We start from the raw sequence: 12,317 nt of genomic DNA on the forward strand, positions 1-12,317 counted from the left end.
GACAAGAACCTACCAAACCTCAGAGTGTTAATGGGGAATTTTTAAGTAATCAATATAATTAATACACAATCAATAGGTCAGGCTAAATAGTTTGAGCTCCTGGAGTCTGTCACTGTAAGGCAGGTTTTCTAATCTCGTAATCATTCTTGTGGCTCTCTGAACCCTCTCCAGTTTATCAACATCCTTCCTGAATTGTGGGTACCAGAACCGGACCCAGGATCCCAGCAGCAGTTGCACCAAATGCCAAATCCAGAGGAGAAATAACCTCTCTGCTCCTACTCGAGAGTCCCCTGTTGATGCATCCCAGGATCGCATTAGCCCTAGTGACCAAGCCATCGCTCTGGGAGCTCATGTTCAGCTGATTATCTGCCCCCGCCACCGAAAATCTTTTTCAGAGTCACTGTTTCCCAGGCTAGAGTCCCCCATCCTGGGAGTATGGCCTGCATTCTTTGTTCCCAGATGTACACATTTACATTTAGCCATATCAGAATGCCTATTGTCTGCTTGCACCCACCTTACCAAGTGATTCAGTTCGGCCTCTATCAGTGACCTGTCCTCTTCATTGTTTGCCACTCCAATTTTTGTGTCATCTGCAAACTTTATCAGCAACGTCTGTTTTCTTCCTGGTCACTAATAAAAATGTTAAATAATGTAGGGCCAAGAACTGATCCCTGTAGGACCCCCTAGAAATACACCTGTGCAATGCTGATTCCCAGATTACAATTACATGTTGACACCTATCAGTGAGCCAGCTTTTAATTAATTTAAAGTGCGCCAAGTTAATTTTATATCTTTCTAGTTTTTTAATCAAAATGTCATAAGGTACGAAGTCAAAAGCCTCATAAGAAGTCTGTTACATCAACACTGTTATCTTTATCAGCCGAACTTGTGTTCTCATCAGAAAAAGAGCTCAAGTTAGGTTGACAGGATCTATTTTCCATAAACCCATGTTGATTGGCATTAATCATATTACCCTCCCACGTCAGCCACGGGATTGATATCAGACTGACAAGTCTATAACTATCTGGGTCATCCCATTTACCTTCTTAAAATATTGGTACAATATTAGTTTTCTTCCAGTCTTCTGGAACTTCCCGTGTTCCAAGACTTAGTGAAAGGTATTATCATTGAAAGGTATTTAGATTCCTAACTTCTACTGAAATTAATGAGTTAGGTGCTTAAATATTTTGAGGATCTGGATTTAAGGAGGTCAAGATATGGTGGCTTAAACTCTGACATTGTTCACAGCCCCATATGTGATCAAAACAAAGTCTGAACCAGATTGGCAGGAGATGCCAAGAAAATCAGATGGGAAAATCACTTTGCGTTTTAATGATTATTTAAAATAACCCCCTTGTCAGGACTTTGTCCTGAACTCCACAAATGAAGGGACTAGGTCAACAGTCTTTCCTGAGGCAAAACTTCCATTGACTTCAAGCCTGTGTGGGTATGGGGAACGGAGCAAGAGTCAAATTAATCTGCTCCTCTCACTACATTTCTAAGTATGCATCCGATGAAGTGAGCTGTAGCTCATGAAAGCGTATGCTCAAATACATTGGTTAGTCTCTAAGGTGCCACAAGTACTCCTTTTCTTTTTGCGAATACAGACTAACACGGCTGTTACTCTGATACATTTCTAACTGTGATCCTTTAGGGCAAAGACTACTGTGGCTCCTTTTCAGTAGCAGAAGATATTGTTATAGGCAGAGCAACTAGGAGGGGTTTTGACGGCATTTCTACTGCACTGTCTGCACTAATCAGTGTTGCCAACTCTTGTGTCTTGTAGCATTTAGATACTGAAGCCACAGGTCCAGGAACTGTGACTGGTGAAAATCTCAGGTTTCACTGAAAAAGAAAAAGTGTCTATCCTCATGCTTGCACACAAAAGCTTGAAAACCTGATCCAAGGGCCCCCTAAAGGCTTAATAACCAGAAAGCAGACCCCAACATTTACTATTCTTTAAAATCTCATGAGTCTTACGCCACTCTTGTGATTTTTAAGCACACGGGGCTGGCGCTACTGACTGCTAGAACAGATTTTCTGTAAACATATTCAAATTATATGAAGAACTTTGCCTTTCAGTTGAAGATCCCCAGCTTTCCACACACGAAGCAAGCTTCATGCGTCCCCATGGGAGAGAGAGGGAAGTATAATTAGCTCCAGTCTGCAGGTGAGAGGAAGTAAGCTGTCCTACGTCACACAGGGCATTAGAGAATAGAACTCAAATCTCCTGGCTCACAGTTGGATGCTTCCCCTGACCAAGGGGCAAATGCCTGGGATTTTCTTGTTATTAAATTCTTGCATTTCTGTTACTCCTGATGCCTTCCATGAGTAAAAGTTTGAGCATTGGCCTGCTAAACCCAGGGTTGTGAGTTCAATCCTTGAGGGGGCCATTTAGGGGATCTGGGGCAAAAATTGGAGATTGGTCCTGCTTTGAGCAGGGGTTGGACTAGAAGACCTCCTGAGGTCGCTTCCAACTCTGATATTGCATGTATGATTGTAAAACAAAGGGTTAATAAACTCAATTTCCTTTACACCGTGGAGGCAGTTTAGTTATGTTTCTACCCTTTGTTCAGCTTGGGACAACGAAACGTGGCTGGTTATTTTCACTTCTTGTTTAGAGGCAGTTTCGGTTCCTCGTTCTGCCACATTAATCCCACACGGCCCTGTTTGGGTTCCCAGAGCTATAAAGGGAAGGCTTAAACTAAACCAAAGCATCCCACTGAATCTTTAAATGAGAACATTTCAACTCCTGGCTGTACAGATCGTCACCTTTTCCTTTCCCTTTTTCTTAAAAAAACGAGCCGTGGCTCAGCCAGGGCGTGGGCAGCTAGGTCTAGTGGGTGGAGTCAAAGTCAGACGCCAGCAACCAGAGCGGAGGATCAGAGCGGGAGTCAAATGCCAGGACAGGGAATGGGCTGTGGCAGGGCTGGGGCGAGGCTGGGAACCAGATAGGAGCGAGGTCTGTTCTAGAAGCCGGCTGGGGATTTGCCTACTTTCACAGACAACTTCCTGGTGTTCCCTCCAGGCTTAAGCAGCACACCTGGACCAATCAGGGACTCTGGGAACACTGTCAGTCAGATTCTGTGGGCAGCATGTCCTGTGGTGCTTGGGCCTACAAGGCCCACAGCCTGTCGACTGCTGCTCAGCCAGAGTTGTCTCATGGCTGTGTGAATGCAGCAGTTGCTCAGGGACCAGCAGACCCATGTTCTAGAGCTGCAGATCCTCCCACAACCTACCTGCTGGGCCTTGATTCCTTGGGACTGCACCGTTTTGAAGGAGCAAGTAAAAGACCTTGCTGTAAATGCATGAAACAAGCAGCTGTGGTTATAAATATGTCTGCAATATCCCACGTTGGGCTCTTGATTTTCTGGGGTCATTTATAGCCAATCACCATGATAAGGACCACACTTTGCAAATTTAGGATGAGACTCTAATCTGAGCCCTGCTGAAGTCAATCTCTGAACTCCCATGGCCTTCAGTGAGAGCAGGACGGGTCTCAAAGTGCATCACCAATACTAAACAGTTGCACCTCCCTGCCAGGCCTTGTTCTTAGGCCTAGGCCTCAGGCAGGGTGAGTAAATTCCCAAGCGCTGCTGCTGTTCAAGATAAACAGGTTACAGTGATGGATAAGAGGTTGGACAGAACCTATTGGATCAATTAATCCCCTTCCCCCCTCTCTTATGGTGCAGATCCCCAGCCACCGCCTGTCATCGGTTGTAAGCTTCTGTCTCTCTCTAGTGTCAGCAGCTTCAGAGCCTCCCAAAGCAGGGCACAGCCTCACTGACTAATTAATCTCCCTGTTCAAGTGCTTCCTTCTAGGTAGCCTGAAGTTGTGCATGATGCCACAGCTGTCCCCCCGACTTTAAGCCCCAGATGGGTAACAGATCTTCAGCCCCTAAATGAGGAGGCAAGGGGGACAGGCATTAAGTTTGTACTTTTCCCGCTGATTGAAAACAGCTGTGGCTTTGCGCTTCCTCTCAGAGAGCAACCCACAAACAATCCATGAACTGCAGACCTTTGCTAGAAAGCAGAGAGCCCCGCCAGTGACCCAGCGAGTTCGGGAGATGCGCTGAGGCGGCATCTCCATGAGGCCTCTCCTGGGTTGCTTTGTTAATTCTCCTGTCTTTGTGTTCAAAGTGTCTCGCCTCCGAACGGCCACAAGCCCTTCAGACAATCCCCCCAGCCCCAGAGGTGAGGGTAAACTCTCCTGGCTTCAGTGGGCCGTACCAGCAGCAGTGGGCAGACAGCTGCCCTAGCAGCAGCATGGTTCATACCAGAATGACTCCCTTCTGTTGGCAACAGGGATATGTTCAGAAGGAGAGAGGGATCCCTGCTCCCTGGGCCTCAGAGTCTGATGCTCTCTTGGGCCCCAATGCAGAGGCAGAAGCCAGAGTCCTTGCTTATTTCTCCTTATCCAGCTTCTTCAGTGCTGGGTTTGGATACTCTGGATTCTCGATCACACCTGCGCCGAACTTCAGCTCCAAAAAACTCCGGTAGTTGTTGGGTGCCAGAGCTGTGAAGCCAGCAAATGGCAGGGGTAACAGGGGCTTGAGGAAGTGCTCCGGGAACTCCATATCCTGCCGATGGTCCATCCACGTGTCCTTGGTCATCAGCCCATTCTTGGGGTAGAAGGGCCAGAGGTCAACGTGCAGGTGGTTGTGCTCGCTGTATTGCACACGGTAGAAGTCGCCCTCGATGGCCTTCTCCCAGACAAAGCCCTTCTCATCCACGATGGAGCCAGACTCCACGTTCCTGAGGAGGTCGCAGTTGGGAATGTCCTCCAGGTATATCCCTAGATCCACGTCATAATCCCATGGGATGATGTCCTGATGTCGGGCAGCTCCTAGGAGCGTCCCGCCTTCCAGCCAGTACCGAACTCCAGACGTCTCCAAGACGTTGATGACATACTTTGCCGTCTCCCTCAGGGCCTGTAGACAGCAAGGCGGGGTCCAGCGGTTCTGATAGAGATATTCCGGCGTATCATCATGGACGGTGCTGAAGCAACGCGGCGTCTCTTTGCTGCACCCAAACCACTGCTGCTTCCCATCCTCCAGGAGAACCCGCTTGATGCCGAAGTCTCGGAAGAGCTGCAGCCGGCTGGCTTTGGCGCGGTTCTCTGCCTTCCATTGGTTGTGCGAGGAGCTGAGCAGAGGCTGGTGGGCTGAGGAGAAGGAGACATCAAGGATTCGGACCGTCCAGCCCCGCAGCGATGTCTGGATGAAGAGGGAGGTCAGCAGGGGCTTGGCCAAGGGAGTGGAAAGGTTGAAGAGATCCTTTGTGCGCAGCAGAATCACGGCGTCTCCCTTCAGGGCTGTGCAGACCCTGGTGGAAGGCGCTACACTGTATTCAGCAGTCCACTTTCTAAGGCTGACCTTCAGGTTCAAGCACTGGAGGGGAGCGAGGGACTGCACGGGTGCTGCCACCATTTGAACTCTGCCCTGGTTGGCTTTGAACTCTTCTAACATACGATCCAGCTGCCTTGTGGAATCAACCTTGACCCCATCAGGCACCAGGGCCACATACTCCGTCTTCACGTACATCTCAGGCCTGGACACATGGGCAGACTGGTCAGGGGCTGGCTTGAGGATCACGAGCTGGACGTTGGGAGCATCCGGTAATACAAGCGGAGGGTACGGCAAGGTATCTGCTGCTACCATGACTGGCTGCTCCGGCTTCTGCTTCAGGAAGGACTTCACCACACCAGGGACGTAGTTCTCAAAGTCCTCGAACTCCCTGATGATGACAGTCACCCCGAGCTTCTGGGAGACAGGCAGCAGCCGGGAGCTAGGCTGGACGTGGTCTCTGTGTCTGTGCAACATCCGCTGCTGCAGCCTCGAGACGTAGTACAGTATCAGTAGATTGATGACAATCGCAAGCGCTAGGACCCCCTGACAGAACGTGATGCGCATCTTGCCAGGCAGCTGGGTCTGTTCACCTGGGGAACGATGTTATGTGGCTGTGGTCTCTGCATGGGGCAGCCAGAGGCATTTGCTTCCCCAGGAGGCTCTGGGCTCATCCATCCCAACTCAGCTGACTTGCTGGTCACCCTGGAAAGAAATGCAGATGGAGTTTGAGTGCCAGGGATGTTTGCGACTGAGGAAAGCCTGCGTCCACGGCTCAGGGGCTGTCTCCCCAATCCTACAATTGGAGCAGGGGCTACTAGACAGATATACTAGATGGAAAAAAGGGTTTAAAATAAATGGTCCAATTAAAGAAAGATGCTCCCCCCAGCTGATTGCCATAAGAAACACAGTCCCCTGATTCTTCAGGTTCACCTAAGGCCTCCCCTAAATTAAATCTCTCCACTGTCCCTCATTGACACAGCATGGTCTAGTGGGTAGAGAAGGGGCCAGGGACTCAGAACTCCTGTATTCTGTTCCCATCTCTGCCGCTGAACCACTGTGCAGCCTTAGACAAGTGACTGCCGCTCCGTGCTTCAGTTTCCCCAGTCAGGAGCAGAACCAGGAATAGGCTGTAGAAGTCCTGTCTCTCAGTTCCTCCCTCAAAAGTGGTGTTCAGATTCCAGTCTGAGCCTCCCTCACCCAGCCTGTTTGAAGTCTGTGTTTACTGGCTGGTTATCAGCACAGCTCAACCACTGAGCAAAGCCAGCCAGTCAGCGCACGTTGGAACTGGCTGACCGAACTGCTACTCCCAAAGGAGCTGCAGCCAGTGGAGAGGACAGACCTCAGTATTGTAGGCATGTCTGAGCTCGGGATTGCTCCTTAGGGACCTGGGGTTTCCGTCTTGCTGGGAAAACAGGAGCAAGGAGACCATCTGAAAGTTCTGAATTAGTGCACACGGCTTCTCAACCTACATTAACTGCTAAAGTTCCCAGAACAAGAGATGCGCCATGATGAGGGGGCTGCTTTATTTAATCTTGTTTGTATCAAGCTGGCTCATTGCCCCAGAGCAGTGGTTCCCAAACTTTAACAGCCGGCGAACCCCTTTCACTAAATTGTGAAATCTCGTGAACCCCCTCCTAAAAATGAATATTTCCAGGAATTTAAGTTTAAATTTCTTCCGCACTCCGCAGGGCTCCAGCTGCTGGACCCCATTGACCGCCCTGGTCAACTGAGCTCCACTGAGCTTGGGCTGCAGGTCCCGCTGACTGCCGGGGCTCGGGCTGCCAGCCCCAAGCAGAGTGCTGGGGTTCAGGCTGCTGGCTCCCTTGCTGACAGGGACAGGGGCAGGGCTCGGGCTGCCAGCCCCAACTGCCCGGCCTGCCAGCCCCAACTGCCCGGCCCTGCTCTCCCTGGGGCTCGGGCTGCCAGCTCCGCGTGGAGTGCTGGGGTTTGGACTGCTGGCTCCCCTGCTGATGGGGACAGGGCTCGGGCTGCCAGCCCCAACTGCCCGGCCCCACTCTCCCTGGGGCTCGGGCTGTCTGCCCTGCAACCGGGTCCCACCTGCTGCCTCCAATGCCCAGGGTCCTCTGGCTGCCATGAGTGAAATTTTTCTGGTGAACCCCCTGTAATGTTCTGCGAACCCCAGTTTGGGAACTACTGCCCCAGAGGGATCAAGGCCTCCGTTTAAGCACTAATTTCTCTGCAAACCCACCTTCCCCTCATGGGGAAGGGGTGGGGAACCCAGAGCACGGCACCTTGCACAACAAGAACCCAGTCATCTAGGAAAAGAAAACCCACCTGCCCTCCTAACCTAGGGGCACTGTTACAGGCAGGCCTGATGAAAGAAATTTGGGGACCTGGTACATCATGTTCGCTGAGGCCCCACCTCCTCCCATGTCACTTTATTTACACAGATGTTTGGGGGGATCCCCCTGAGCTTGAGTCCCTGGTACAGCTGTCCACCCTTTCCCTCCCTCTCTCACCAGCCCTGGGAATACCACTTAGCACTGTAAGGAGCCCGTCTGTCAGCAACACACCCTGCATCCCAGGAGAGCTCTGTTCATGCAACTATAGCCACATACCGTGCACCTTTAATCACCAGGATCTCCCTCCCAGGTCGCAAGAGACGACCCCCGAAGCTAAGACCCAGATCTGAACTCTCCTAAAGTTTGGAGGTGTCTCATTCAGGGGTTCTGGTCTGAGCTCAAGTCTAATCTAACACGATGCTCTCAGCAAATGGCTCGTGGCAGCTGCTCTTCTCCGATCCCATCGGACAAGATACAGGGTCAAGCAGTTAAAGCTCTGAATGCGACCCACTGTGATAGATAGAGCATGGGGTGGAAACATCCTCCAGATTCTACATCAGAAATCACTATTTTTGTGGGACTTTTGAGGAAACAGTGTTCTGTGCTCCCTCTGCTGGCTGGCTCCCTCTGCTGAGCTGCAGCATCCAAGTAATCAACATTGTCCCCCAGAGCTGTGCACGTTCCTAGTGATAACGATGCTCAAACAAGGAAGCCAAGCAGACAGATTTGCTTTGTTGCCTTGGAGTTTAAGAGCCCACAATGCACTCATTTTCCTTTAGCTAAAGCTACTCTCCCCCCAGTAGGTCAACGAGCTCCTGGAGCAGCAACACGGTTTAAAGCGGAGCAAGCCCTGCAGTCATTGTGCTGCCTCAACGCTGCTCCCACTTCAAGTTGCAGGAACTTAGGAACCAAACCTAGAAAGAGGCAATGTCACACAGCGATTCCATCTGGGAAGTTGGAAGTCAGTCCTGGACTGGGTGTGTGGCTAAGTGGTCAGAGCAGGGTGTCCTCCTGAATCCCATTCCCACCTCTGCCACTGATTCACTGTGTGACCTTAGACATAACACCTGAGCTGTCTGCACCTGTCTCCCTAGCTATGAAATGCAGGTATCTTTATCTCCCCACTTCTTTTGGGAGATTCAGCTAGGAGAGGTCTGCACTAGCAACGTTTGCCAGTATAGTAATGTGGGTTGGGGGGTGATTTTTTTGATGACATTTCCATGCTGGCAAAAGCCATCAGGTAGACACAGTCATGCTGGTATCGCTTATTTAGCTCAGGGAACTGGCATAATCTATGCCAGCAAAAGCACTTTTTTTACCAGCATAAGATGCACCCATGGATGAAAAGGCCAGAAGGGACCGTTGTGATCATCAAGTCTGACCTCTAGCTATGCCAGCAAACCTTTTCCAGTGCAGATCTGGCCTTAGTTGAAGTGTGTAAAGCACTTGGAGTTCCTCAAGCAGAGGGTGCTGGAAAAGAGCAAACTATTATTCATTAGTACTAAACCAGACTCCTTTCTGCCTGGGACTGCAACGGCCTAGCCACAGTGACCAGCCCAGTTTTAAGCTGTTAAAACTGTAAATTGCAGACGAGAATTAAAAGACGAGGCAGCAGTGTCACTTGAAAGATGAACTGCCCTCAGAATTAAAAACATCTCTGTGGCTTTGTCTACACTACACAGCTTTTAGAAACACGGGCAGTGTAAACGCTGTTTGTCGGTACAAAGTACTTCCACTCCCTACAAGCAGGATTCACCGTGTTGACAGGAGAGTGCTCCTGCTGACAACAAGCTGTTTACACTGCCACTTGCCATGGAAAAACTTTTGTCTTGGGGTGGGGGTGGGGCTTTTAGAAGCACCTGTGAATGACAAAAGTTTGTTCACTTGGCAGTGTAGACAAAGCCTAAGCTTCCCCAAGGAGGCTGAAGCTGAGTTTTCTCCGCATGCAAAGGAAGCCTGGTCTCAGGAAAGCTTTTCCACTAGCAGGCTTCTTGCATTGTTAAGCCAGGGCTCTGTAGCTGTTTCGTCTGTAGCTGTTTTGTCGCTTACAATCTTGTCAGCATGGGTTTAGTTTTTTTAATCACTTGTTTATAAGCACCACAGGCCTTAGTCTCCTCCCCTGCTGCTCTGCGGGATTGAAAGGGAACCTATGTCAAGCAGCATTTAAGACGATGGGTTTAGATAAGCTTGAAGTCATTAAAAAGCGATTGTATTAATCTCTGCTCCATTCCCAATGTGTGTGTGTGGGGGGGAAATCTATGTAAAATTGAAAAGGACAAAGCTATATTAAAAGGTACTTAATAATCCCTTGCCCTGCTCTAGCACCTTCCATGCATGGTTCTTAAAAGACGGTTAATAAACTAAGCTCCGCAATCTGCCTGGGAGAGAGGCATTGTTATCCCCACTTAAACGGCGGCACACAGATGGGAACTGATTTGCCAGTGTGAGTCAGTAGCAGAGTTGGGAATAGTGGAACCCAGGAGTCCTGACTCCCTGGCCTGTTTTTTAGTCCCCATTCCCCAAGCTTCTAAGAAGATATCTCAAAGCAGTGCACTCAAGCTGACACTGTCCCCTCCTATAGACACCAGAACACCTCTGACACCTTTAAAAACATCCTACCCCACAATGGTCCAAGAAGAGACAGGGTGAGAGTGAGAGGCTAGACAGAGTCCAGATGAAATGTGGTTTACAGGAGGCATATTTACCTGCCATTCTCTTCCAATGACATCTGAGAAAGGGGACTCTGAAAGGAGAAATCAAACAGGTCAGATTAATTAAGACCTCGAAAGTATTTCACCAGCCCTGATTTTTTATTTTTTAATGCTGTTTCCTTTCAGACAAAGGAATCAGGAAGTGGAACAGAAACAGAAAGTTGGTCCGGACCAGAACCTCAGACCCAACCCTCCCTACCTTCTGGAGCCAAACTTTATATGGATAATAAGAATGTTCATAGTTATGTTAGATAGGCTAAAAAGGGATATAATGTAGTGTATTACTTCTATATATTATATGTATAATCTCATATATATAAAAAGGATATAAACCGCATTGCTTCTGGGCAGACACGAACCTTTCACTGATGGGGGTGGGGGTGAGGAAGAAATTTCTCCTCTATGGTTAGGCTATTCCTCAAGTGTCTACTAAAGTGTTTTGCCCTTTCCTCTAAAGCAGATGGTACCGCCCACTCTTGGAAACAAGGTACTGGACAAGAGGGATCCAATCCTCAGAGTTTCCAGAAGAAATCAGCTGGAATTTTATTAGTATATAGCATTAAATGCTGGCCTGTGTGAAATGAGTTTGGGGGGCTCAGTCCAACTCCTAGTGGATGTATGTTCACATTCAAAAATCAACAATCATCCATCCCTATTGGCACTAATTGTCTGCCAGGTGGGAAGCCGCAGCAGAGACCTGAGCAAGCCCCGTCTTACCTCTAAACTGGGTTCCTCCAGGGAAGGGAGAAGGCACCCAGTGTAGTGCGTTTTGAGGGAGTTGGTTCTCTAGTTGCCTGTGCTGTACTCATGGGGATGTCTCCGGGGTTGTAAATCTGGCCCCTTTCACCAGTACTAGAATTAAAAGAAGCATAAAATGATTGACAGGAAAATAACCTTTGTTGTCGCCTGGGACCCTTGCAACGAGTATGTGCGGTGGACCCGTGGGATCGGTTGACGCTACGCATAGCTCATGCGGCGCCTCATGGTCTCGGACACCATCCAATAGTCCAGGGACATCTACATCGAACACATCCCCAGCCACCGACAGTACCAAGATCCCCAGCCACCGACAGTACCATGAGCCGGAACAACATCGTGCATCAACTACGAGAAAGGGACCGAGAGACTTTTTCCATTGGACCATATGAACTGAAACCATAAACTCACTGAACATTAAATCTCACCAAATGAGTAGCCACTCATTATTCTCCACACCTGAACATAGCCATTATATGAACAACATACCCTCATATCTCAATGTCTGTACTTTGACCTGTTAACCTTTTACTCCCAATCGGGGATATTGCAGATTATGTATTCCTTACACCACCCAATCCTAAACCAAACTTCACACCACTTGATAATCTGCACGTTATTCCCGGATAACCAGAAACTTCTACGCTTAAACTCTGTACCATTTTTTTTTAATTTTAACATCATCTTAATAAAAGTACTTGATAAGGCAAAGTTTGCAGCTAAGTGTGACATCAACGAGCACTCCAGAATGTGTATTTCTGTCTCCTTTCCCAGCTCCTTGTCAAAATATTTCTGCTGCCCCTTGCTCAGTCATACAAGAGGAGTCAAGCAAAACCATTAGACTCTATGACTGCTGTTACAAACAGCTCCCCGACAGTTATGACCACAACCTCTCCATCTGCCTAGGTTCTACCAGGAGACAAAAGCCCCAAGTAAGAGTTCCACACATATCACAATGCACAACGCCATAAAGCATGGGGGGGATTCAATCAACAACCATTGATTGTAGGCTTCTGAGTCAGTGTTCTGTTCCTTCCAGCAACATGCCTGGGGCCTTGGATTTCAATGGTCTTGAAAGGTCTGTCTCTATTTTACCCCAAAATGGCCATCTTTCTAGACTGTCAACAAGATGCCTGAGCTTTTCCACTCACCTATATCTTCCTCCTCCTAGTTTCTGGCTTTTGAGAAGAAGAAAAGGT

At 48.9% G+C, this 12,317-nt stretch overlaps 1 protein-coding gene across 1 annotated transcript; it reads right to left on the reverse strand.

Annotated features, from left to right (window-relative positions):
* Window positions 1-775: 775 nt before the first annotated feature.
* On the reverse strand, window positions 776-11,163 carry FKRP (fukutin related protein). The gene is made up of 3 exons (XM_077840680.1): window positions 11,080-11,163; window positions 10,357-10,394; window positions 776-6,050 (listed from the first exon to the last, which is right to left on the reverse strand). Exon 3 carries the CDS (start codon window positions 5,910-5,912, stop codon window positions 4,404-4,406), a length of 1,509 nt encoding a protein of 502 aa, XP_077696806.1. The 5' UTR covers window positions 5,913-6,050; window positions 10,357-10,394; window positions 11,080-11,163; the 3' UTR covers window positions 776-4,403.
* Window positions 11,164-12,317: the final 1,154 nt, after the last annotated feature.

Source organism: Eretmochelys imbricata, chromosome 23 (assembly GCF_965152235.1).
Source record: "Eretmochelys imbricata isolate rEreImb1 chromosome 23, rEreImb1.hap1, whole genome shotgun sequence".
NCBI classification, from domain to species: Eukaryota; Metazoa; Chordata; order Testudines; family Cheloniidae; genus Eretmochelys; species Eretmochelys imbricata.